This window comes from Heterocephalus glaber, unplaced genomic scaffold (assembly GCF_053883595.1).
Source record: "Heterocephalus glaber isolate CG9 unplaced genomic scaffold, H.glaber_assembly_v1.0 deba00000621, whole genome shotgun sequence".
NCBI classification, from domain to species: Eukaryota; Metazoa; Chordata; class Mammalia; order Rodentia; family Bathyergidae; genus Heterocephalus; species Heterocephalus glaber.
The window spans coordinates 7,011,948-7,039,644 of NW_028258153.1; the positions used below are offsets into that span (position 1 = coordinate 7,011,948).

A 27,697-nucleotide genomic window follows, 5' to 3' on the forward strand; every position below is an offset into this window, starting at 1 on the left:
TCCCTTCTGTCTCTTCCTTCACTTTTCCTCCCCTGCCCACTATTTCTGCTGTCTTAGCTAACACTCACTCCTCTCTGACAGGGTGTCGGCCTTTTCTCCGCATTTACCAGGCCATGCAACCTGTTTACACATCTGGCATCTAGTAAGTATCTCATGGGGATTCAAGGCCGGGATTGCCCAGGGCCCAGGGCTGAGGAGCAGGGAGGTAGTGCTGGGGTTGCTTGACCTCTTCTTCTCAAGAGGGATTAAATCAGTGAGGTGCTCAGCAGCTCTGCACTAGGGGCAGCAGGAGGAGCACGAAATCCCTGCCCCCAGCAGCCCCTTTTCTCCGCCCCCGTCTCCCTTAGCAACATCCCAGGAGACAGTCAGACCAGCATCTGCATTACCATCGAGCCGGGACTGCTCTTGAAGGGGGACATCTTGGTGAGTGTGTCCTCTATCTCCAGCCCCAGCCTTCTCCCTTCTTGTTACCCTCCTGGCCCTGGGACCTAAGAGCAACCTCTGGTGGCTGCCGTGCTTGGAACTGTGGGTTCCCAGGGCTCCTGCAAAACCTTCTAGCCTCTAACAGTCCTCATCTGCTGCCCTGCCCTGGAATTCATATCCCTTCCTGGGCTCATCTTTTGTTCTAGGACATCTCTAGCCCACTTGGGGTGGGCTGTTACTTCCTGAATCCCTGTTAGTGACAAGGACCCTCTCATATCTCCAGACCTCCTTGATGCAGTCTAAACCCAATCTTCCTTTTTCCATCCTGACATATTTGCAGGAATTTCTTGGGAGGACAGTTTTGTCTCTATAGGTAAAGACCGGTCCCCACCCCTCTGCTGTTCTAGAAGTTTCCCCAGAGAGCTCTGAGACCCCACTGGGTGACCTTTCCTTCATGGGTTTGGGGTGACCCTTGGAGCTCAGTCAGAAGGATCCTTGGGGCCTGACCTCGCACCTCTTCCTCTTCTCCCCCAGCTCAAGTGCTACCACAAGAAGTTCCGGAGCCCCTCCCGAGACGTCATCTTCCGAGTGCAGTTCCACACCTGTGCTATCCATGACTTGGGAGTTGTCTTTGGGAAGGAGGACCTTGATGAAGCCTTCAAAGGTGGGCTCCCTGGGTGGGGCTCTTATGGCAGGAGGAGAGCCCATTCCTGGGGGATACGGCGCACATGGGAACCACCCTTTCTGAGCCACACAGTCTGCTGAGTCTCAGGGTGCTCTTGACGACAGTGGGAGGAAATTGAAGACAAGGAGGACTGAGGCTGGGGTATCGTGGGAATTCAGGTTGTAGCAGAAGTGGAGAGAAGTCTTTCCCGGCCCCCTGGGCTGCTTTGTGTCTCACGCCCTTCTTTTAGCACTTGGCCTGTATCTCCTTCATCTTATCCTCCTCATTTGTTCCCTGAATCTATTGGCGATCAGTTTTTCAACATTCATTGGGCATCTGTTTTGTTTGAGGCTTGGTCCTAAGTGCTGAGGAATCAAAGTAAACCTGACGTGGACTGGGGATTTAGCTTAGTGGTTCCGCCGCCTGCCTCGCAAGCACAAGGACCCGAGTTTGATCCCCGGTACCAAAAAAACACCAGTCTCACAATCTCAAAGTAAACCTGATGTGATCTCTGTTGATGGAGCTCAGAAGTCTTGTGGAGGCAGTCCCAGCAGGGAGGAATTATCCCACGGGTAGAACAGCAACAGTGGAGGGGCTATGGTGAGGGAAGGAGAGGTGATTAGGGAAGATTTGGGGTCTTCTTTTCATTCTGTTTTACAATCCACTTGAGGTCTTATCTGTATCACATTTAAGTCCACAGTGAGGGACACACACAGGCATAGGCATGGTGGGAGTCCCACAGAGCAGACACCATCCTTGCTGTAACCTCTTGCTGCAAGCAGTGGGTGGTAATTGATGTGCAAACAAGGCTGAGGTAGTGAGGGCCTGGGGCTGGGAGGAGGGACAGGTCCCCTCGGTGTGGCGGGATCCTACAGGTCAGGCTGTGTCTGGGAGGGCCCAACAGACGATGCTCTTATAAGTGCAGAACAGACAATTGTTGTCACCTGTCTTGAGAAGGGGAAATAAAGGTATACCTCACAAAGTAGATAGGAGCTCAGGGAGGACAGAGGGAGAGGGATTCCCAGTTCCCTCCTTCTCCATAGTGGGACTCAGGAGACACAGAGGCTGAATTATAGTATTTACAGTTCCAAAGACAATCAGTAGAATAAATAGAATTAGTAATTTAACCAGATGAAAGATGGAATTGTAAAAGTGAACCAAATTATTCATCTTCATAGTGGCGATCAGTAGGGATGATTTAAAATTGATATCTAGAAATTGTGGCATGAAACTAGAGATTATTATTTGGAGTTTTAGAGATAAATCACTTGTAGAACAAGAGCTAGAATGGTTAGAAATGATCACTTCAGGCAAGGAGGACTGGAGCAATGTGGGCAGATGTAATTTCATCGTATGGGTATAATTTCAGGTATACACATGAATACAAATAAGTATTATTATTATATTATTAACTTTATAACATGTGGCTAACAAATGCCTGAATTTTTTTTCTACAAAATTTTTATTTTTATTTTTTGTAGCACTGGGGATTGAACCCAGGGCCTTCACACTGAGTTATATCCTCAGTCCTTTAAAAATTTTTTTTCATTTTGAAACAGAGTCTTGCTAAGTCGCTAAGTTGTCCAGGCTGAAACTTGTGATTTACAAAGAAACTCTTTTTATGGAATCCTTTTTAGGAAGTCATTGCCCATTTTTGTTTTTTCTTCTCTTTTTCAGATGATCGATTCCCAGAATATGGCAAAGTGGAATTCATATTTTCTTATGGTCCAGAGAAAATTCAAGGTATAAGACAAGTTAGAATTCATTCTCACACCCTTTCCCTCTGTCCTGCCTGCCTCTGCCCTGCCCCACCACTCCTCCCAGCGGTCTCGCTATAGTGATCAAGTTTCCTGTGACGGAGAGGCGGGCCAGTAGAAAAGGATCTGACTCTCAGACTGGACCCCCACTAAACGTGAGCTAGTGACTTAATCTCTGGGTAATCAAAATAAAAAAGCAGACAGAGAGGCGCTGGCTTGGATAAACTGTTCTGATCCCATTAGATCACCATCTTGTTATATTCCTAGACCATGGACCTTTTGGATGCAGGGAATTGCTAGAGGTGGGGACACACTCAGAGGTGCTGGATGGATGATGAGTGTTTATGAGAACTGAGGGGACTCAACCTGAAGGACAGTTTAATAATAGCCTGGAAGCCTCTCGACTCTAAATATGGAGACCATTTGTTCTTCATCTTATTTGGGAACGGAAAGGAGGAGATGAAGTTGGGTTATGGGTAGTGAAACTCTGGATAGACTAAGGGGAAAACTGCTAGGCCCGGAGGGGACTGACCCTGGAAGGCTGGGGTTACAGCTGTGCTGCCTCTGAGCCTGCTCTGTGCACATGGGAAGGAGGCCGTCTGCAGGTGTCTGTCTAGAGTGAGAGCTTTGTACGCGGGGCCCAGGGGCATGCCTAAGATGACCCTTTAGAGGCTCTGTCCTCAAGTTTCACAGCTGCTATTTCCCTGTTGTCTCTGACCCTAGGGAGTCCACGACCAGCCTGTCCCTTATCCCTTCTCCTGACTCGAGGGCAAACTCCTTGGGCTCATGGTCCTGCTGTAGGGGCCCCAGGGACACAGAAGAGAAAGAGGCCACTCCTAGCCAGGGAGGGGTCTTCATTCATCAGTGCCCTGTCCTGATTTACCCCGTGACCTGCTGTGAGCCTGTTCAGGAATGCAAGAAACCAGACTCCTGGGTTCTCCATCCAATTGAACCCACCGGTCCCGCCCCACCATGCTCAAGAACATGAGAAGTCCCTCAGGGAGCATGCTTGGGGGAGCTTGTGGGCTCTCTGTTTTTCCAGCTGCTGATTTCTTTTCCTTGATCCCCCCTGTCTCCCTGTCTGCCCCTGCCTCCCCCATCCACTCAGGCATGGAGCACCTGGAGAACGGGCCCAGTGTGTCTGTGGACTACAATACCTCCGACCCCCTCATCCGCTGGGATTCCTATGACAACTTCAGTGGACATCGTGACGATGCCATGGAGGGTAAGTGGCGACCTGTGGCTTCCAGCTCCTCTCCAAACCGTGCAGCCTTGGCTTACCTGGCCCCGGTTCTCTCAGAGAACTCCAGGAGGGCTCCTTGGAGGAGTGGCCTTACGTGAATCTTGCACCCTCCCCATATGTAACACAGCATTTGCTACATTTCTTTTAAACCCATTGTTGGGTTTCTTCAGGGCAGCTGCCTGCGTCTCTGGTCAGAGCACTGGGCATGCAGACTAGGGCCTGTAAGCTTTCATCAGGTGCCAATGAAAATGTTTGAGATCTGGAAATGAACGAGTGTGCTCCAAAATGTGAAAAGAAAGCTGCAGAGTTGAAATTAATGAGTGTTTAATTTAGCAACAAAACCTAACATTATGTCAAATGGTTAGCTGCAACTCAGGTCAAGCCCTGAGGGTTCCTCAGAGTTCTCTTTGTTTGGGTGGTTCATTTGAATATGTATGATGGATGGGGTGGAGCCTCCAAAAAGGAACGTGCTCAAAGCCCAGGAGCTCTTTGGTCCCCCTGTCTGGGGTTTGGCCCCAGGCTTGTTTTTCTGATTTGGTTGCAGGACCTTAGAATGTTGGAGCTGGGAGCAATCTGGTCCCCCACATCTGTTTTCAGCTGGGGTAACTGAGACTCCCTGAAAGGCAGAACCTCCCAATTTATCCTGTGACTCTGGGTGTTGCCCTTCTCAGGAGGCCGGCACCAGCTACTAGGCTCCTCCTGCCTGGTGAAGCTGACTGGGCCTGGGCCCCTGCTGGCCTGGATGAGGGATGCCTGGCCTATGGGCCCCCTCCCTGCCCCCTTCCTGGGGCACTTCTCCTCCCCCAGGAGCCCAGCATCCTCTGATTGCCGGAGACAGTCTCCCAGGGCCCTGTCACCCAAGGCTGCTCTCCTCCTCCCCCTGCACCCTGTCCCGTTTGGAGGATGAAATAATTAGCTCTGTGGTGCCCTGGCTGCCAGCCTCATTGTTCATCGTTCTGGGGACGTTTGCATTTTTAACAAGAACACTTGGCAATTTGCAGGAATTTTTAATGCCTCCCGCCTCTCTCCAGTGCAGATTCAATGCAGTGATAAATGTAGAAACATTTAGCGAACTATAAAGTGCCAGGCAAATAAAAGGTAAAATAATTAAGGGCCATAGGAGTGGATGTGGGAAAGACGGGGCTGGAGGGAAGGAAAGAGAGCAGGAGAGCAGACCGTCAGATCAGGAGGAGCTGGGGACAGCAGGAGGCCGGGAGGGGAGAGGGAGGCTGGCACAGGAAAGCCCTGGACCTTCGCCTCCCGGTTCTTCCTCCTCTCCCCTCTGATCCACTCCCCCAGGCAGGGGGATGGAGCCACAGGACCTTTGGGCCAGTTAAAGGTCAGTTTGTCCTACAAGGACAGAGGGGCTCCTGTCTGCAGGCTTTGAAAAGCTGGCCCTCTGCCTGGCAGGGAGCAGCCCATGCCTCTGCTGTCTCCTCCCCTAGCCTGGCCTGACTAGGCCCGGGCTGGGCCAGGAGCTGTTTGGCTGGGATGGTTGCCAGGCCAGAGCCCACCCTCTGCTCCTGATGTGCACCCCCTGCTGCATGCACTAGTGGCACTTCTGCAAGAATCTCCACTCTGGGGCCTAGAAGTAAAAGGATTTCCTATGGCTATGGGTTAAGAGAAGAAAGTGTGTGTGTGTGTGTGTGTGTGTGTGTGTGTGTGTGAGGGGGCTGCGTGTCTCCCTAGGTGTTGTCAGCTCCCCACCTCAGTTTCCCCACACTTGAGCTGGGGTAAAGGTGCACAACCCCCAAGACTCCAGGGTACCCAGGAGATGGGTTGAGCTGGAGCTTGGGTGGGGGGGTGACTGTTCCCTGGAGGGGTCCCCATGCTGGGGGAGACGAAGTGCTCCCAGTAGCTCTGTCTGCTCTCTGCAGAGGTCCTGGACAGCAGGACAGGCTGACAGAAAATACTCATGCCTTGGATTTAGCCTTTCTGTTGTTTGGGTTTCTCATCTGCTAACTTGGGACAGTGCTGTTGTCCATGCCATTGGATTACTGGAGCAACCCTCATGAGAGGCTCCTTAGCATGGGGTTAAGAATGGAGCCTCTGGAGCGAGACCACCTGATGTCAAATCCTTTGACAAAATGTCATTGCTGGGGCCTCAGCATGCTGAGCTGTAAAATGGGATTCAGTCAATAAATCATTTTGGGTGCCAGTGGGTAGCAAGAGCTCGGGAGGACCAGCAGCCTGTGGTGTTTCCTCATAGGTCCCTGACCCATCAGTGGTCATAATGGCCAGCACCTCAGGTATCTGCAAACATGGCAAAGCAGAAGCCCTCAAATTGCCATGCACCAGCCATGGGGCTGAGAATTTGATGGTTGCCACCTCTGTGAGGTGGGCACTGTTACTATGCCCAAATAGCAAACATAACTGAGGTAACTTGCCCATAGTTGGCATGCCAGTTAAGAGCCACAGTGCCAGGCACCGTGCCATCCTGGGTGGTCAACATCCCCAGGGCCTGCTCTGGGCACCTGGGTCTATGGCAGTCCCTGGGTCCTTGCTGAGCATGGGTGAGTGTCTGCCCCTCTTTGAATCCTGCTACTTGCTCCTAGACTGACAGGGCCAACTGTCCTGCCTCCCAGGATGAGGGGAGTATGTCAGGCAGGGGTACATAGTGTAGCCCACAGACCTTGGGCTCCACCCATGGTAGGCAGTTAGTGGAACTTCAGTGTGGGGACCACAGAGGAGCGTGTGGGCAGCTCACTCTGGAGAACCCGAGGTAGGGGCAGCCTCTCCGGATGTATGGAGAGCATCATGCCCAGGGTGAGCTGGGGCCATAGCTGGACACAGCCAACTGTATCTCTTCTGTTTCAGATATGCTGCAGGAGTGGGACCAGAGAGGTCAGGCCAGTCCTTCCGGAGCACACTGTGTAGCCCAGAGGGGGAGGCAGGGGCTCCACGCCAGGCAGCTGGCAGCAGATACCATCATCTCTGCCCGAGTCTTCTCCAGTGACCCACGCCCCAACTTTGCCCACCTCCCGGCAGCACTGAGCTCAGAGCTCCTGGTGACCCCGCCTTAACCATGTTTCAGGAACGACTCTGCTTAACCTCTTCCTGTGCAGCCCCTACCCCAGCTCCAAGTTCAGTTTAGGCCACGCGGCAGTGTGACGCTTAGAGCCCCTTTTCCATCCCTGATCAGGCTTGATGGCAAATGAAGGAAGAGAAATCCACGCTGGGATCTCTGGTTCTCTGTAGTCTGACCTCCCAGGCTCGGGTGGCCCAGGCTGATCAGGAACCCACCTTGGCACTAGCTCAGCTCAGGCTGTGTCAAGCCCACTGTTCCAATGAAGTCCCCACCCGTCTGTAAGGGTTAGTGATCTCACAGGGGTCATGAGGTGGGGGATGGCATTGATGGTTGAATTCAGGTATGTCTGACTCCAGGTCCCTCTCCACCTCTCTGGGAGCCACTTGTCAGTCCTCCCACCCCTAGTTCAGATGGCTCCTTCCGGCTGTTGTCCGGTCTTCTCAGCCTTATGATGACGGGGAACTCACTACCATACAGGGCTACCTGTGTCACTATGGGGCAGGTTCAGGAAACTGAGCCATGGACAGGAGGGAAGAGGGACAGTTGTGTCTGTGCAGAGAACCAAAGCTTTGGTGGTGATGGATACTCAGAGATGCTTTGGCTCATCTGCACTTAGGCTGGAGGAAGGGGAGAGGGGGAAGGAAGAGTGAGATGGACGCTCAGTACCAAGAACCACTGACTAGACAAGGTTCCAGACTGTGGGATGGTGGTCAGGGAGCACCTGCTGTGATGGGGATGTTGGAGACAATGGCTTGGTGTCTTGTCTGCTCTAGTGGCTGTAACGAGGTCCCACAGGCTGGGGGTTTGAACAACAGAAATTGCTTTCTCACAGCTCTGGAGGCCGGAAGTCTGAGATTAAGGTGTCAGCAAGGTTGGTGCCTCCTGAGCCTGACCCCTTGGCGTGTCAATGCCATCTTCCCCCATGTCTCCACCTGATCTCCCCTCTGTGTGTCTCCGTTCTTTCAGAGTAGGGCCTACCCATGACCTTCCTTCACCTTAATCACCTTTTTAAGGACCCCATCTCCAAATCTGGCATGTTCTGAGGGGTAAGTTGAGTTCTTGCTAGGTAGAGACTGCAGCATATGTGTCTGAAGGGAAACATTTCAGCCGTCACACCCGGGAGGGAGAGTGTTCTGAGTTCCACGTAACTCCAGATGCCTGGGCCTTGGGTCCTGGATGGAGAGGAGCCAGGACCCAAGGGTCTAAGGGTAGGAGTTGGGGAACAGTCTTCCCCGCCCCTCAGGTTTTCTTTGTGGCTGCTCTGCTTCTCCAGTTTGGTCAGGAGCCTGCCAGCTCAGCACTCTGGCTGACACCACGGTTCGAGCGCCCAAAAGCCCCATTAGCTCCTTGGCCTGAGTTCTGAAGCCCCATGCCCAGGTCCCAGTCCCCCGAGGGTGGGAGCAGGGCTATATTTTTGCCTATGCTGCACAGAGCAGTCTCTAAATTCCTCCCGAGTGTTCCAGGGTCCACCTTCTCGGAAGTCAGCCTGAGAGCCTGGGGTGGGGTGGGGTGATGGTAGTGCCAGGCTGCTCTGCCTCTGAGAAGCCCAGAGGCACCCAGGCCTGAGCTGCCTTTGTCCACCTATTCAGTCTACCCCTCCTTGACCTCCTCAGCCATCGAGTGGCTTAGAGTTTCTCATGACTTAAAAGAGAGGATGCGGGTGGCGGCTGGTGCTCAGTAAGTGAGTGGGGAGAAGCAGGTTGCTCAGCCAGAGGACAGGATGCCGGGAGCCAGCAAATCCGAGTTTTGCCTGGGTGATGCCCACCAGCCCTTCCTTTGTTCCTGTGCATGGCCCCAGCAGTGCCAGGACTGGAGACAGGGCCTTGGTTTGGTGCTCAAAGGCCCCCCACCTCTCTCTGTGTACTGGAGATTGAATCCCTGGTCTTGTGACTGCTACACAAGAGCTCTACCACTGAGCTATGTCTCCATCCCTTTTTATTTTCGAGACCATATCTTGCTAAGCTGTCCAGATTGGCCTCAAATTTGTAATCGTCTCACCTCAGCATTCTGAGTAGCTAACAGGCGTACACCACCATGTCCAGCTTATTTATTAATTTTGAGAGGAAGGAGGGAGAGAAAGCAAGAGAGCAAACATGGAGAGAGTAGGAGAGGAAATTAGAAGAGCTACTTGGAGAGATAGAGACAGATGTCAGACGGTGGTAGGTGGGGCAGAAGATTTGGGCTCTGGGAATCCTTGCTAACTCCTTTTTTGTGGGCCTCTTTATTCTCCATAAGCAAGAGGGTGAGAGAGATAGTGTTTCTTACCATTGCTTTGAGCTCAATCAGTGTTTCCTTTTGTGGCTTATGAGGGGCTGAGGTGGACCTGAGTCAGACCTTCCTGACTCATGAGCTTGGGTGGGAAACAAAGGCCTTCCTTAGTGGTTACATTGGTAAGGAGAGGCTTGGTGATGCTGCAGTAATAAACACCCCCTCCCATTAGCTCAACAAAAGCATGTTTCCTGCTCACTCTAGCCATCCAGAGTGGGTAAGCAGGAGTCTCCGGTCACTACTGTTACTCTGGCCGAGGGTGGCTCCATCTCATAGGTGCTCCCCTGTTGCTGCCACTGTGGAAAGAAGACACTGTGCCTTGCATCTTGCTCTTGCTGGGAAGTGACACATTTTCATTTTGCTTGCCTTTCATTGGCCAAACAAGCCACACACCCAGGCCCAACTTCAAAGGGGCAGGGAAGTTGTGTCTGGAAGGTGGAAAACCGAAAATGAAGTCCAACAGATTAATCTCCATCGTAGGGATTATGAGCAGGATCTGGAATCAGAAGATCTGGTTCTGAGCTCCATTGCTGATTTTGAGGTTCCCTGGTCTGAATACTTTGCCTCTGTGAGACCCAAATGTGTGGTCTGTAAAATGGATCCAAAGCAGTACCTTCCTAGATTGCTGAGATTTAATATATAAGGTGTCTACTATGCTGGCAATAATTCATGTCTCCCACTCTTACCGGGCCAGGGGGGAGATGCTGTAGGTGTGATTTTTGATGAGTCCTCCCCTTAGAAAAAGCCCACACCTCCCCTTCCCCTCTGCTCTCTGGGAATATCTATTTCCGGCTCTGTTCTGGGAGCCCCACTCTTGGGAGTCAGGAGCCTTGCCTGTGACATCAACTTGCTGGGTGACTTCTCCTTTCTGGTTTCAGTTCCTTATCACTGAATTGAAAGTGATGGATTCCTAAAGGGGCTTCCAGGGAACTTTAAAACACTGATGATAATGATGACCAAAATGATGACAATGATGATAATGATGACAGTACTGTTGATGACGAGATGATAAAGTGGCACTTACTGGGCCTCAGGTATCAGGTGCAATGCATTCTCTCTGTTAATCTTCCCTAAACACCTACAGAAGGGTGGCCGTTTTGTAACTAGTAGACTGAACAGGCAGAATGTGTAAGATGTGGTTATGAAGCATCATTGTTTTGTTCACCACTGCCCTTTAAATCTACTCTATGCTTCTCCTGTCCCCAGATGACACCAGGGCAAATCCAACCCTTCTCTGGTCACTCTTAGGTAATAAAAGACCCTTTGGTCATTATTAAGTGTGTTTAGTGCCAGTGAACTGGATCCTTCACTCAGAGTTATCCCTCCCCTTTGTCCACGCCTACACCTGGCTGTCAGTTACGTGTGCATGTGGCCATGCATGCATGTGTGCGTGTGTGCTTGCATGTGCGCACCTGCGTGCATGTGTGAGTGCCTCAGTAGGTTTACTCTCTGCCTTCCTGGCCTGTGCATTTAGGGTTAGGAAGGAAGGAAAGGAGGAGCATTCTGGGACATTCCTGTTTGGCTGGCACCGCTGCAAGTTTGCTCAGGCACCGTCCTAGGTGGAGACGGAGGCCCGGATGATGGAACTTTTGAATTCTTTGCCAGTAGATGATTCTGGATGTTGAGTGCAGCCTGTTTCTCTCCCGTGACAACTGGAGATGGGTGGGTGTTTTGGAGATTCACCCTTCCCTTCCTGCTGAGTAGTGACACATTTTACTGAGATGCTCCCCCCTCTTTCCCAGCATTCCTTGCTCCCTCCAGCCTCCTCCCTTGGATGCCTCCAGCCCCCCAGGTGGTCCTCTTGGACTAGGGGCAACCCCAGCAGCTCTCTCCCCTCCCTGTCTGACCTCTGCAGCTGGGATCAGGCAGCCAGGGCAGCCCCGCTCTGTCCCCAGCCACGTCACCAGACCCCTGCTGCTCTTGTCCTCCCTGAGACTGTACAGTCCTGTCCACCCCAGGACGGTGTCACCTAGATGAAGGAGTTGCCTCTAGCACTCCTTGTGGAACTTGGCAGCCCAACCATACACTATCCAAAATTCCCCTACAACCTGTCACGTCTCAGCTTCCTTTGATATGTATGTATGTGTGCAGGCATAGATCCATAGATCCACAAAACCATTTGGGGCCAGCTCTCTCTTTTTTGAAAAATTTAACAGATGTATTGGTAAATTTTAATACTGTAACTTCACCTGTTTAAAGCGACTCATGTAATTCAATGAGTCTTAGTATATTTAGGATTATATAATTATCACTGTAATTTTAGAACATTTTATCATCCTCAAAGGAAGCCTTATACCCAGTAGCAGTCACTTCCTATCTCTGCCCCCAACTCCTGACCCTAACCTACTTTTTGTTTCTATAGATTTGTCTATTGTGGACGTTTCTTGTAAATGAAGCTACACAATATGTAGTCCTTTGTGTCTAGTTTCTTTCACTTAGCATAATGTTTTCAAGGTTCATCTATCTTGGAACATGAATCAGTATTTCATTCATTTTTTTTCCCATTTAGTTTATTGGTGCATTTTAGGTATGCAATACAGTTTCATTCATCATTGGGATCTTGTACCTTTACATGAATTATCTTGGTTCTTATTTTCTCCCCATTCCCCTGCCCTCCCTTCACCCCCTGGTGATTCATTTTTTATTGCTGAATAATATTCCCTGTTTTGTTCATCCTCATTGATATCAGTTGATGAACATCTGTATTGTTTCCACTTTTTGGCTTTGATGTGGACTTATTTTCATTTCTCTGGGATATATGTTGTTGCAGTGGAATTGTTGGGTTCTTCAGAAAATCTGCATTTAATTATGTGAGGTCACTTCTTGGACTTTTGGCTAAGGTCAGTCATTTGTGGAATTGCAAGACTGTTTCCCAAAGAGGCTGCACCATGTTACATTCCTACCAGCACTGTACATGGGTTTCTTCTGCCCACTAGCCACCCTATTATCTCATTGTGAGTTTGATCTGCATTTCCCTAGTAATTGATGATATTGAACACCTTTCCTGGTGTCAGTTGGTCATTATGTATATATCTTCTTTAGATAAGTGTCTACTCAAATCTTTGGTTCATTTTTAAAACGTGGTCCTTTTTATTGAGTTACTGTTCTTTACATATTTTGGCAACAAGTCCCTTATCTAATATATGATTTACAGGTACTTTCCCCAACACATAGGAGGTCCTCTCACTTCTGGATGCCAGTCATGTTTTTCCACGCCCGGCATGGGGGTCCCCTGCCTAACTTTTGGGGTGCACCAATCCTTATTTCGGTCCTCTTTCACAAATACCTCCACATTAACGTCCAGTTATAAGTAGTGTTCCTGTTTTACAGATGAGGAAACTGAGGCAAGTACTAGAAAGGTTCAGAACCTTCTTTAAGGCATTATCCCCATCAGAAGTGAAGGCAGGACTCAGGGATGTGTGTGTGTGTGGGGGGTCTGGGGCAGAGCCAGGAATCTGCACTGGTACTATCATTGTATGATCTCCGTCTGAAGGATTCTTCATCTATTGCTGGAAATGCTTTTGGCTGTTCGGCCTGATCTCTTTACAGGCTGAGACCCAGTGCCTGGACTGACCTGGAGAGCCTACCTTCTCTGTGAAGGGGGAGGCTGACTTGCAGATCCCCAGGGGGCAGGGAAACAAAAAAAAGCCTGCAAGTTCTGTCCCCAGCTCTCCCAGCTGCCCATGTGGTCCCACCTGTCTTTGTCCCCCGGGGCCCAGGTGGGATGATGGAAGCCTTGAGAAGGTGCCCCCTGGACTTGGAGCAAGGCAGGGAGGTGGTGGGGAAGACATTCCCATCGTGCTGAAGATGTGCACCACACAGGGTATGTGCCCTGGACATGTTTCATTTTCTTGCTTTTTGAACTTTTGAGTAAGATACAGGAGAAACTGGCAAAAAAGTGCAAGATTTCAGGTGGTCCCAGATAATTCAAGGAAGGGGCCTGAGAGTCCTGGGCGGCACATCTGCTCTTTGTATGAGGGTTTTAAGGGGTGAGTTTCTCAGAGTGGGTGCCAAGGCTTGATGTCAGGCTGAGTTTGCTGGGCAACGCTAACTGGCTATTGGAAAGGACAGCCTTTCTGGTCTGTGACTTCAGGGTAGGTGGCCAAAGGACAGGGAGGGAGAAATTCAAAGCTGTTACTGAGAGCTTCTGTGCTTGATCTGTCAGGTCTACTAGACAAAGAGCTTGGATTGTGGCAGGAGAGGTTTGAGTGTGCCACCTTGTAGAACTTTCCAATGTTGAGTGGATGGATTGCTTTGGGTGGGGACATTGGCCTTCTTGTGCCCTTTCCCCCCTGGGGCAGGCATGTCAAGACACACAGGGGTGGATGTCACTGTGGGATGTCTGCAGAGACAGTAACCAAGGCACGGATGCAATGGCTCTGGGGGGATTCTGGCTCCTCCCCTCCTCCCTCCACAGGGAGCCCCTCCAGACTTATGGGACCAATCAGTACACTGGGAGTTCAGACACAAGGTCAGTGTGACCTTGTGGGTAAAGATGATACCATTTACCCTGCATCTGCCGCCCACCTGCCCAGTGCTGCTTCTCCTGGGCAGAACTAGGTTTGTCCTGATGGCCTGGGCTCTGCGCTGGCCTTGCCCTGCGAGGTGTCTGGCTGGCCTGGGGAGCAGTCTGTGTGGGGCACGAGGTAAATGAATACCCTTCAAAGTGAATGTGCCTTTGGTCCCTAATCTCTGCCATCGATAGAAGGATGGGGCGGAGCCACCCTGGAGCAGGTCCAGAGCTTGAGCAGCAGCCTGAGTGGTGCAGCCCGCCCTCTCCATGTGCCTGCGCCGGCTGGAGGCAGGGGAGGGGGTGTGCACTCTTCTCCCCAGCCGCCTGCCCTTCTTCCTCTCCTGCCAGACCTGTAGACCAGCGCAAGTTAGCTCGACTTGGCAAGACTCCGAGATACCAACTCTAGTCATATCCAAGAAGAGAAATATAAGCTTCCATTAATCAAATACTTTTCTTCCCTACTTGAAGCTGCTTTGTTTTTCACCCACCATCCCTTCCCTCTCTTTCTCCCTCCCTCCCTCTTTTTTCTCTGTTTTTCCCGTTTCCCCCACTATGTAACTGATGATCTAGTACAAGTGTGGGCACTGGGCTGGTTCTGGGACATAGAAAGTCAAGGTTGGCTACAGACAGGGCCAGAACCTTTGTAGAAGTGCACCAGCCACTCTGACCTACATCCACATGGGGAGGGTCCTGACCGAGTGTCACTGTCCCCAAGGATGGAAGGAATGGGAGGGGATGGCTTTGGAGAAGCCATGTGCAAGTGGGCCCTGGCAGGAAAGGTTGTATTGAAGATGGAGCTGTTTTTCCAATTTGAAAGTAGCATAGAACATTGCTCAAAGACTAGAAAGTAAAGGGAAAGAAAAGCAGTCAAATATGCTGTCCTCTACATACAAAGTTTCATTCTTCATCACTTAATGACTTAATGACTTCCTTTTTTATGATCAACAAACTTATGTCTTCTTTTGTCTTGCTCTAAATTATGATTTTATGTTATTGTTTTACCCATTGAAGAACGTATGACATGTATTGAGGAATAATAAGGACAGTCACCATTGAGCACATTTATCCCGGGCAATACTCTCTAAATGCCATGTGTGTATTACATTAAAACTACATATTAAATCATAGCAAAAAAAGAAAAGCAAGCAAGTCAGGCTGGCTTCCTTGTGCAGGGAGGATGTTGGTGGCATGCAGGAGACGGTGGAGATGAGAGTGAGCAGGGACCTGGGAGGCAGGAGCAGGTGCAGCCCGTGGCCCAGGTTGAGACCAGTGTCCTCTGCGGTCCTGCTGGCTCTGCAGGGACGGAGCAAAGTGGAGCTGCCTCCAGGCCTGGCTGGGGCCCAGGGCTCCATTCCATCCTTTCTGTTTAGGGTGCAGGGCCTCTCCCCATTGGTTTTGTTTTCAGTTTTTCAACACAGCCTTTTCCAGGAGATGAAAAGAGAGCACACAAGACTTGCAGCTCCAGAGGCCACGGAGCCCTGATCTCTTGCCCTGGTGGACTTAGCTATCTGACAACCCCCGACACAGACGTATAATCTGGTTGCCTTTCTTCACTGGGTCCTGACCAGGTGTGTGGGCAGATGCCACCAGGCACTCAGGCTCTGCCCAGGGAAGAGCACGTTGACAACATCCCCAGTTCTGTTGGGCTGTGTGGCTCCCAGGATGGGCCACATGTCCTTAGGCATTGACCCTCCAGTCCGCCTGATTCAGTCCCCATCAGTATCCAGCCCCTTGGTGGGGAAGGTTCTCTTTCTGGATTATTCTAGAATATTCCTCACTAGACCTTGTCGGGCCTTGTGTGGCCTCCTTGTCTCTGGAGTGCTGTGGCCTCTTTCTCTGTGTTCAGAGAAGTTAGCCTGGAATGGTACAGTTTAGCTTTATCACTAACTGTCCTGTCCTGGCTTTTGGATCCATCTCTCTCTCTCCAGCCTCCAAGAGGCAGCGTCCTCTCTGGAGCTGGTCTTTAGCCCCATTCCTCCTCCTGCCACCTGTAGGGCTCTGTCCGGGCAGCAGTCTCCCTTCTGATCAATCCCCTATCCCAGCTTCCTGTCCAAGAGACAGTTCCAGTGGATCTGAGATCTGGGAAATGATCCACCCTTTTGTCACTTTTGTGATAACCCTCCTTTGACTTCCCCAGATGCCCATGGGTGATTCACTCCCATAAATCTTTCTTTCTCCTCTGTGGCCCTCTGTCTGGCAAAAGATGTCCTAAGATCCTGCCGAGGTCACAGAGCTTCAGTAAGAGGCTGCCTCCACTGCAGTGAAGAGGGGCAGTGTCTCAGCGTGACCTTGGGAGGGATGGAACACCTGTTCTTTGGAGGTGATAGGTCCTCAGGGGTCCTGTCATGGTTGAGAGCACAGGTTTAGGACTTAGGTTTCCAGGGGTCAAGTGACCGTCTGCCTCTTGTCACTTAACCTTTCTGAGCCTCAGTAGTCTCACCTGTAAAATGGGGAGAAAGATAGGACCTGTCATGTAGAGTTGAGAATTAAATAATATATGGGTGCTAAGCCTTAGCTTTTACAGGTCAGTTTCACCCATCCCAGCTCTTGATCTGAACTTGAACCAGGGCCTCTGGCTGCAAATGCTGAGCTAGGTGTGTGTGTGTGAAGCTTTGTCATCATGCAAGTGCCAGGATCCATACCCACATGTGACCCTCTGTCCAGGCTTGGGGTATAATCTCCACCAGGCCTAGCTCCCTGTGACTGGTGATCTGGGATGACCAGGCTGTGGGTCATGGCCTCCTCCACTTGAGAACATGTATTTGCCTGCTGGAGAGTGAGGAGAACATGATTGTAGGCTTACATCTGAGCCCATTCTACTGAAGAACAATAAGGAGAAGGAAAAGGAATAGAAGAAGGAGAGAGAGAGAGAGAGAGAGAGAGAGAGAGAGAGAGAGAGAGAGAGAGAACGCCTTTAAAATACCTGTGTTTTATTGGTACATAAATGCAATCATTCACTGAACAAATATTTATTGAGTGCCTACCGTGTGTCAGCCATTTACTATTCCAGATGCCCAGGACATGACAGTGACTAAACAAAGACCCCTGCCCTGTGGTGATTCTATTCTAGTGGAGGAAGACAGATGATGAAATTGAAAAAGACATAGTGAGACAATTATAGTATATTGGAAGTTGAGAGATACTCTGGGAAAGAGTGGAGCAGAGTAAGGGTGATTGGGAATGGAGGGCTAGAATGGCGAGTTGAAATTTTGAAAGAGGATAGTCAGCCTAGGCCTCACTGAGGAGGGAGAGCTTGAGCAAAGACTTGCAGGTGGTGGTGGGGTCATTCAGCTTAGCACGTATCTGGGGAAGAGCATTCCAGGCAGAGAGGACAGCAAGTGCAAAGGCCCTGGAGCAGAAGCCCACCTGAGATGTGTGCAGAGCAGCCAGTGTGTGGCTGAAATGGAGGCTGCAATGGGAGGTAGGGACCAGATCACCTAGGGTCTGGTAGACATTGTGAGGATTTGGGTTTTACCCTGAGCTTTTTCATCAAAGGGTATATCAGGAATATCATTCCATGATAGCTCATAAAGAATCTTCTCATTTTGTTCCACTGCATAGTATTCCACTGTGTTAATTTACTATTTTATTAACTAGTCTTCTTAAAAAAAAACTGTATTTAAGTAACTTCTACATGTAGATTGTTTTGAATCTTTTGCTCTTTCCAAAAAACTGTTGTTGAGCAGGACCTCATGCATATGCTATTTTTATTTGTGTGAGTCTGTAGGACCAAGTTCTACAGTGAAACTCCTGGGTTGAAGAATGTCTATGGGATTTTGGTAGATCCTGGCAAAGTGCCTCGGTAAGAGTTGTTAACTGACACTCCCAGCCAGTGATCTCCTACGCATCCCCTCCCCATGTAAGAAACTGTAAAACACCCAGAATTTCCTTCACTTCTCAGGACTGTCCTGTGAGCTGAGTGGTCTTGTACCCATTTCACAGATGAAGAGCAATCCAGAGACGCTAAGTCACCTACCATTGTCTACACAGCCACGAGGGGCTGAGCCTAGATTTTGATACCACTGCTCTTCAACATGGCAGTCGTCACCATCTCCTCACAAGGGCAGGAGTCCGAGGAGCCCTGCTCTGCTGTGTGAACCTTGGAGGTTGAGAGCCAGGAAGGAGCTGACTTAGAATGGGGCTCGCCTGGCTTGCGCTGCCACTGCTGTGCCCACGTCCCTGAGAACCTTGCAGACCAGTGCCAGGGTGGGGAGAGGCCAGGATGCCCCCTCCAGGGCCAGCCCAGTGGGAGGCTGGGGTAGCTAATTCAGCCCTGGGTGGGGAGCGGCCCTCGCCATCTGCCAGGTCAGCTTGCTCAGAGATTGAGTTTCAGCATTTCACTGATGAAAATAAATCAGCTTCTTTATTGCCCTGCATGGCCCTTGGGGCCTCTCCAAGGCTGGCTTGTATTTACAGACTTCCTGTAAGTCACCATTCCTGTCCTATCCCCAGGGCTCCCAGGCTGCTGTACAGAGAGCCCTGGATGAGTTCAGAGCTAGAGCCACCTGAGCAGGACCCACAGGACAGGAGCACAGCCGCAGAGTCTGAACAGCCCCTGGCTGAGCACCCTCTCTGACTTGGGTCCTTGAGCATTGAGAGCTGGGTGGGACTTTAGGCATCGCAGGTTTTACTCTCCCGCTGCACAGAGGAGCAAACTGAAGCCCATCCAAGGTCACCCCAAGGACACTGGCCCCTTGAACCCTGGTCTACTGCTATTACTGCCGGACAACACTTTCCCTAGGTCCCTTCATTATACAGTGGCTGGTTAGTTAGAGTGTGAGTGGAGGGGGCATCAGCTGCAGGAGCAGAAATGGAGGTCTGACAGTCAGGAGAACTATCCTACCTCGGGCAGATGTGGGAAATGGGAGCAGGAGACAGCTAGCTTTTCCTGAAGTTGAGGAGCATCCTTCCATCCAGTGCATCTGTTCAGGTGGCATGAGTGGAAGAATAAAGTAACTTCTAGAGCAGGGATGGTGAACCTTTTAGCGCTTTCAATGACACAAAGCTCCTGCTGCAGCGCAAGTGTCATAGGTTTGCCACCACTGTCCTAGACTGTTCTGACAGGACTGACATGTTGTCTGTGCAAAGAGTACCCGGCTGTCTTGTCCCAAACTCCTGTTTTCCTCCTCTCCTTGAGTCCTTGGCTCAAGCACTGTTGCACACTCACAAGACTTTCAGGAGACCAGGAGACTAGGGAGTACCCTCCAACCCTGCTGGCTCTGGGGCTCTGGGCAGGGGCTTGTCCCCCCAGGCCATTCCCCGCTGAGATCTTGGGACCACCAGCAGAGCCCTCATCAAGGGGGGCTGACTTCTGGCCACCCAGGCATCTTCACCTCTTTCCAGCAATCCCTGCCCTGACTGCTTGTCTGAGACTTCGCCTGGTGTCGCTTTGATTGGTTTTTAAAAAAAATTGTTAGCAGCAAAGTGTTCTTTGATGTTTGTTTTTCTCCTTCTCCAGAAGCATGAGGTCAGATTTTGATATGAAAGCTCAGAGCTGCTCAGATCTTTCCACTTCCTTTCCTCACTCTCCAACCTTCTCTGATGACTTGAGAAGCTCTGAGGATGAGGGATGCTCCTTACTGGATGCCAGGGCAGAATGGACGCTTGTGTCTTGGCTCCTCTTTCCCACCCTAGCCTGTGCTCTATGGGGTGCTCGGTGGCCAGGGAGGGTCACTTCCAACTGTCCCTGGATGAACCTATTTGGGAAAGGAGGCAGAGACCACCCAGGACCTCTGGCCCCTCACTCATGCAAGAAGCATACAGACCCTTCTGCATGCTGCATCTGTATAACACACGGACCCCTCTTATGCACAGAGCCAACCAGACCCCTCTGTGCATGCGCCACCTTGTGCCCAGAGCCAAGCAGACCTCACTCCACTGCACAACCCTGATCTTCAGTGATGGGAGCTCTGTGGTCCTGGAACTGTGCAGCCACGTTGGTAGCTAGTGCCTATGTGCTGCCTCTAAGAGAGCGGGTCTGTTTGGGGTCCAGAATGGGGCCTGACCCTAAGCACTCACATGGGTCTCTGTGAGAATTGTGAACCTGCCAGAGGCAGTGTCCTGTGTGTTCCCATCCTTAGGGTGAATGCAGGAACTTTCTAGGGAGCCACCTTGGCCGGGCTGCACCCACTCGGCTGGTGGGTTTGGGCCAGCTTGTGGTCTGTCTGTCTGTCTCCATTCTTTTCCTGCCTGCTGGGTCCACCAAGCCCTAGCCCTCTGCCTCCCACATTGCCTTTCTTATCCCTCCTTCCTCTCTGGGAACCGGAATGCACAGCAGGGTCACACTGACTGTGTCATCTTGAGTACAGTGAGGTTGATTTTTTTTTGATATCGGGGATCGAACTAGGGACCTTGTGCTTGCGAGGCAGGCAGTGGAACCACTGAGCTAAATCCCTGGCCCTCCAGGTTGATTTTTTGAGAGGGGTGATCCTGGGGGCCTGCCTGGAGAGAGACTTGGGGGAGCCAAGGAGAGAGCACTGCTGGCGCAGGCCCACGTGATGACTGGCCAGCCTCATTCTGTTCTCCTCTCCTTCCTCCTTGCTCCCCAGCCCATAGCCTCCCCATCTTCTTCCCCCCTCCGCAGTGAGGAGCTGCTAAACAGCATCCGGGCCGAAACCAGTCGGTGGGGAGAGGTGGGAGGATGGGGGGTGGAGGTACCTCTGCTCCTCTTCCAGCACAAACCTCGGCCTGCCAGCTGCCAGCTGCCTTCTTGAGCGATCTTTCTGGCACTGGGTGCCTGGCCTGCTCTAAGGGAGCACACTCTGCAACATGGCCCTACTCACTGCCATGCTGGGGTAAGGCCTGTGGAGACCCTGGAAGGCTGGGCCCTCAGGGTACATACAGCCTGCTTATTCCTCCAGTCCTGAGGTCTCCAGGGCTAGAAGGAGGGAAGGATGTCCCGGGGACCTATTTCTATCACACAAACACACACACACACACACACACACACACACACACACACACACACACACTCTCTCTCTGGGTCCAGCCCAGCCAGTGGTCCCTTCCGCCCTCTCTTCTTTGGAAAATGAGGCCTGGGAAAGGAAATGACTCACCCAAGGTCAAGTTGGTGACCTAGCTGGGATTGAAATCTAGGAATCTGGGTCTCGAGCTCGATCTCTCCCCACCCCAAACTCCCTCCCCCTCTGGCTACTTAGGGATTCTTGGTTGTGACACCTCGGGCATTTTGGACTGAGTAATTGCTTGCTTCAGGGGGCTGATCTGTGCATTAGAGGTGGTTTAGGGGCACCCCTGGCCTCTGCCCACTACATGCCAATGGCATTCCTTCCAGATGTGACAACCTAAAATGCCTGCAGAGCTGGCCGCACATCTCCTGAGGGTACATGGTGGCAAGGACCACCAACTCCTGGTGCTGCTCTTTTCCTTTCAGCCTCTCATCTCTGCCTCCCTTAGCACTCCCACTTGCAGGCCATGAAGGAGCCCTTCACTGGGGACACTGCTCGGTTTCCTCTTCTATCCCAGCAGTGAGCTGCTTGGAGACCACAACACTCAGCCTTCTTGTTCCTTAAGAACGAGAACCAAGAGCCAGGCCTGGGAAGATGCTTCTATACCTGTTAATGGGAAGAAAGAACTGGATGGGAAGGGGCTGAGCCTCCCAAGGGGGTGGCTGAGGGAGGCTGGGCTCCCTTCTTCCTAGGACAGAACCCTCAGGGTGAGTGAAGGTGCCCCCTGGCCTGCCCAATCCCCAGCTCTGTCTGCTGGCCAGAAGGATAGGGCAGTTGTTTTACCTGCAGTTGGACAGTGTTTCTTTACTGTAGAATTGCCTTCCAATATTCCATTTTCTTTGTATGGCTGGACCTGGAGATTTTTGGTTCATAAGTTCTGGGGTTCCTGGTGCCCTGCTAACTGCCTCTTCAGGTCCCAGATCTGGCAATGGGAGGACATCTGTCTGGGAGCCAGGGCCCCTGCTTATTGCCTTGGCTCCAGTGTTAACCATCTGGGACTGTGGGAAACTCTCTTCCCCTCCTAGAGTGGAATGGACAGAACTGGGTGGGGGATTGGGCCGGATGAGCTCAGGACATCCTCTGGGTCAGCCCAGCTGTGACTGTAGGAAATGCACTGGGCTGGCTGCCCACAGCAGATTTGGGGTCTTGAAGAATCCTGGGTGCCTGAGAAGGCTCCAGAAGATCTCTAGGTCCACCTCTCAGCTTCTGGAACTTGTGCTTCATAAAAACCCCTGATCGGGGCTGTCTCAGTCTAGGGGACACCTAGCTACCTTTAGGAATAGAACAGAACAAATATCGAGACAGTCCCAGTGTGTGTTTTTGGAACATCACATCTTTGGATTTTGGACCATTTTGTCTTGGGCATTTCTCTTTGCTGGACATTTAATATCATGATTGGGGGGGCAGTACCTTGGATTGAACACAGCATCTTCACATTGAGCTATATCCCCAGCCTTTCCAATTTAATGTATTTGAGACAGTCTCACTAAGGTGCTAAGTGGCCCAGGCATGACTTTTGAGCAGAGAAAGAGCAGGCCAAATTATATATCCTGGAGCTTAAGAATTGGTGGGATATACACGAGCCCAGTGAGATAAGGTCATAGAGGTGCCATGTTCTTAGCTACTGTGTTCCTTGCAGATGCTAACTTACCGTGTGTGGGAAGGGCTAGGTACATTCTTAGGTTGTGTTATCGAAAGTGTGGTTTGCAGAAAATAGAAGGTGGTGGGGGCTGTTGTGCTTCTCCTAGGTCAGACATCCCTACTGATTGAGTGTCCTTCAGTTTAGAGTGACAAAAAACGTGGTAAAGACAAGCAGTGGGTGTGAATATGAGGCCCAGGGACTTGTGTGGAGAAAAGGGACATCTCAAAGGAGAGTCTTGAGAGGATATCACACCACATTTAATATCTGAAGGGCTCACCTCAGGACAGGTTTGGCTTGTTCTGAGTTATCCCAGAAGGCACTATATGGCCAGTGAATGTAAAGATGGCACCAGGGTTGGTTTTTGTTTGTTTGTTGTTTTTTTAATGTTGAGCTACAGCCACTAGTGGCTTAAGTATACAGCCACTAAAAATGAATGGGCTGCTTTGGGGAGATAGTAATATCTGCTAACTGGAATTATTTACATTCAGCGAGGATCAGTTTTTGCTAAACCTGTCTGTATCATTCTCAGCTGGGGAGTGCTTAAAATTCAGATTCCCAGGCCTTTCCTCTGACAGTTTTTGTCCCTGTGGGTCGAGGGTGGAGCCAGGGGTCAGGGTTTTTTTGGGGAGGGGCGGGTACCAGGGATTGAACTCAGGTCCTTGCGCTTGTGAGGCAGGCGGCAGAACCACTGAACTAAATCCCTGGCCTGGATCAGGGTTTTTATAAACTTTCCCTGGAGCTTGTGATACAGCCTGTCCCTTGGTGGTAATGGAGAATTATTGGATTGGGTCACCATTGGCAGGAACTCTTGTCTGGTGATATTTTTCACAGGGCAGGGTGCTAATTATATATGAACTGATTTTAGGTGTATTTTGGTGTATTAGTAAGCTTTTAGTTAGTGGGACAAAATACCTGACATACACAACTTAAAGGAGAAGTTTATTTTCAGAGGGTTCAGTCTATAATCAGCTGGCTCCAAGGCAGAAACAGCATGGCAGAAGGGTACAACAGAAGAAAGCTGCTCACCTCAAGGCAGCCAGGAAGCAGGCAAAAAGGAAAGAGGCAGAGAGAAATACACCCTTCTAAGCCACACACCCACTTACCCACCTTCTCTAACCAGACCCCACCTCCTAACAACACATTCAGCTATGAGCTCTTCTTCAGTGGATTAATCCATTGGTGAGGTTACTGCCCCTTATGATCCAAATGCCTTTAGAAAACCCTACATCTGGACACATGAGATTCTGGGGGATGTGTTAGGTCTAAACCATAACACCATGTTAATACATATTAGGAAAAATGTACATACTTTCCACACTGAATCTGTGATGTCATGGATATCGATGCTTAGAGCTAGTTTGAGTTGATTTTAAAAATTTACCAAATAGAGGAGGAGCAGACAGGAGAAACCAAGCCCCAACACAACTAGATCCATGGAAGCCTTTCTTCTCACTGAGACAGCTGTGAGTTTGTGATTGAAAGATTTCACAACGCTCTGTGCTAATTCAGAAAAAATATATCATCCCAAACAAGCAAGTAAAATAAGTCAAAAGAGGAGCTGGTTGCAGATACAGAAGCTCTACCAAGAGGGTCAAGGAAACCCTCAGAGAATGTTGAAAATGGATGCTAAGACAAATGAGCTCCAGTCTCTGAAATCAGGTAGAGTCCTGGGAGTAGATTAATCATGGGAAGATGTTATTCTCAAAGAGAAAATTGATAAAATATATAATGTAAAAAAATTTACAAAATAATAATATAGATGGTATTCATATGGGCAAATAAATATGAAAGTTGTATACAAATAAAATCATGGGTAATACTTTTGTGGGTGGGGCTAGGTAGGGCCAGCTGGGTGGATTGGGGTATCTTAGTCCTTCCAAGAACCTGTGCTTTGTTGGTTAGTTCTACAAAGTAGGAGTAAGGGGATCATTGCAATAGTTTGTCTAAATCCTGATCTTCCTTAATTGGGAGCCTGAGGCATAGGACTTGTCTAGTTACTTTCTGTGTTGCTGAGACAAACACCTAACACCTACAGCTTAAAGGAGAAAAGGTTTGTTTTGGCTCGTAGTTTGCAGAGATTTGAGTCCATAGTCAGTTGGCTCCGAAGCAGACAACATGGTACAGAGGCATGGCAGAGAATTGCTCCTGGCATGGCAGACAGGAAGCAGAGAGCCAATGGATTTGCTGGGAAAGGAGATACAGCCTTTCAGGTTTGACCTGCCTCTTCTGATCAGGCCCCACCACCTAACAGCAAGTCAGCTATAATGCCCTTATAATCCAGTCACCTTCCAAAGGTCCTGCCTGTGATTAAATGATGCTTTAGGGGGACATCTGGATACAAACTATAACATTCCATCCTGGTCCCCAAAAGACTCCTGTATATGTCTTCGTGCAAATTTCATTTAGTCTACCTCTAAGAGTTGCCAAAGTTCTAACACTTCCAGCATTGCTGAAAAGTACAAGTGCAAAGTCTCCTCTGAGACTTAAGGCCAACTCTTAACTCTGAGCCCCCATGAGTATCAAAAAAGTTAAGCACCATCAACATACAATAGCACAAGATAAACATTCCCATTCCAAAAGGGAGAAATAAGGGGATAGAAAACAGTGGGACCAAAGCAAGACTGAAATCCAGCAGGACAAACATTAAATCTTCTAGTTTCATGTTCAGCACAGGGACAAGTTGTGATGACAAGATGTGAACTGAAAAGGAACTGGGTGGCCCCATCCCTATAGCATTGCTGTGGTTGTTGCCCTTATGGCTTTTCTCTTAGGCTGGATTTGCTCACTCCTTGCAGTTTCCCTCAGATGTTCCATGTTCCTGGCTTCTCCAACTTTCTGGGGTCTTCATTGTGCTTTTAGCTTCACTCTTACAGCTTCATGCACTGCCCTCTCAGGGGCACACTTTCTAGCCTCCCACGACTTCTTCTGAAATCTGGGTGGAAGCCTTCCTGACCACACAGTTCTTGCATTCTGCATGCCTGTAAAATGAACATCACATGAATGATCCCAGGACCTGCTTGTGCGGTAGCCAGTCTCCCTCGTGACATGACTGTAGTGGCCTGGATGGCTGAGCATTGTGAACTAAACTCTGACAAACAAATTGTGCAGGTGACTGTTTTGGAGCATGGTGCCCTAAGACTCTCTTCTGAAGCAAAATCTTTCACTTTTGCAATTTTGAGCCTGCAAAGGGTGGGGCCTTGTTTTCTCCTCACATGCCCGAAAGGTATTTTTCCTATTGCAGTGTACTTGCTTTCTTTTTAATGTTAATCTTCAGCAACCAGACTATCCTCTGCTTCATCTTTGCTGTCATTTTATTTCTGGCAAAACTGAAAACTCTTAAAATATGTCTTTTTGCTCTTGATTTTCAGTATAAACCGGGGCTAAAAGCCCTGAACAGTATCCATGCTACAGCTTAAATGTTGTGCTGCCTTGAAATTTCCTCTGCCAGATTGTTGGCTGTCTTTACTCTGAGTCCCCTGAAGAGTCTCAGGACATGAGCAAAATGTAGACAAATTTTCTGCCAGAGCATAACACACATGGTCTCGTATCCAACTGCCAATGGAATCCTTGTTCCAAACTGAAGCCTTCTGACCCTGGTCTTCACTGTCTGCCTTTTTATTTGCATTCTGGTCTTCTGAGCTCTGACCAGAATCTTCCATCAAGCTCAGATTATTGCATTCTAGGGCTGCTTCTCTAGTTGGCATTTCTAAACCTTTCTAAACTCCTCTTGCAAGCCTGTTCCAAAGGCTTTTGCACCACATGGGCAGATACAGTTATAGGAATGATCCCACTTTCAGTACTAATATCTGTCTTAGTCATTTCCCTCATTGCTGGGACAAAATACCCAGTGGCTACAACTTAAAGGAGAAAAGGTTTATTTTGACTCACAGTTTGTAGAGGTTTCAGTCCATAGTTGCCATACTGTCCTGCCTCATGGCAGAGGAGAATTGCTCATGGCATGGCAGACAGGAAGCAGAGAGAGCCATCTTAGTTACTTTCTCATTGCTGGGAAAAAGCACCTGACACCCTCAAGGTTTTAGTCCATAGTCAGTTGGCTCCAACGCAGGGTGATATGGCAGAGGAGAAAGAGCTCATGCCAAGACAGGCAGGAAGCAGTGCACAAGATCAAGGGAGTAGAGGGCCGGGGATGTAGCTCAGTGGTGCCGCCGCCTGCCTCGCAAGCACAAGGTCCCGAGTTCGATCCCCTGTACCAAAAAAAAAAAAAAGATCACGGGAGTAGAAAGGATATATACATCCTTCCAGGCCATGCCCACAGTGACACACCTGTTCCCACCAGGCTTTGCCTCCCAGCATCTCAGTCAGCTATAAACCTGTCAGTGGAGTAATCCTGTATCAGACACCCATGATACAGTCCCATACATACATGATCTAGTCACCTCTTACATATATGTGCACATGAGGCTTTGGGGAATATCGAGATATAAGCCATAACAGAGCCAAGGGAGGAACTGCACTTTCTGGATCATACCCACAGCGAACCCCCCTTCTGACCTGACCCTGCCACCTAGCAGCATGTTAGCTATAATGCCCTTATAATCCAATCACCTTCCAGAGGCCCCACTTATGACTGAATGAGGCTTTAAGGGGACCTCTGTATATAAATCGTAAAAGGACCCTTCTTCTCACCACCCCATCCCTTCTTTCTCCTTAAAATTTAGAGTCTGTGAGGGCTGGGGGTATAGCTTAGTGGCAGACCACTTGCCTAGCGTGAGTAAGGCCCTGAATTCAATCCCCGGCATTACAAAGGTAAGCAAGCAAATAAAAACAATAACCTCTGGGACACTGTGACACTGGGGTGTCTTGTCCCCCTGCCATTTTATCAATGAAGATAGGGCAGTGACCCTCAGATAGGGCCCTGGGTGACATTCTTGCTCTTCCCCTCATTTTCCTTTTTTACTCTTAAGAAGCAGCAGCCAGAGAGTGATGGTGGCCACAGGGAGAGGCTGAAGGATGAGGTGATTTGATTCCTGCTGCTCAGATGACACTGGAGAAGCAGGTAGTCTGCACCTGGCAGGGCAGTTCCTCCTGAGCCTGCAATGCCTCCCCTAGCCGGGGAGCCCTGGGTTGCAGATGCAGTCTCACTCAGTCCCTCCTGCAGGGAGAAACTCAGCCACAGAGGCCCTCTCTGGCCTGCCACAAACCCAGGCCATTACCTGTCAAGTTTTGGAATTGA

General features: G+C 50.0%; 1 protein-coding gene across 24 annotated transcripts in view; it reads left to right on the plus strand.

Annotated features, from left to right (window-relative positions):
• Positions 1-27,697, plus strand: part of Tns1 (tensin 1) — a 221,801-nt gene that overhangs the window by 140,646 nt on the left and 53,458 nt on the right. For all 24 annotated transcript variants that reach the window (XM_087206062.1, XM_087206065.1, XM_087206063.1 and 21 more), the window contains 5 exons: positions 82-142; positions 348-423; positions 958-1,087; positions 2,765-2,830; positions 3,953-4,069. In XM_087206062.1, the coding sequence (XP_087062188.1) occupies positions 82-142; positions 348-423; positions 958-1,087; positions 2,765-2,830; positions 3,953-4,069 (450 nt within the window). The remainder of the gene's footprint in view (positions 1-81; positions 143-347; positions 424-957; positions 1,088-2,764; positions 2,831-3,952; positions 4,070-27,697) is intronic.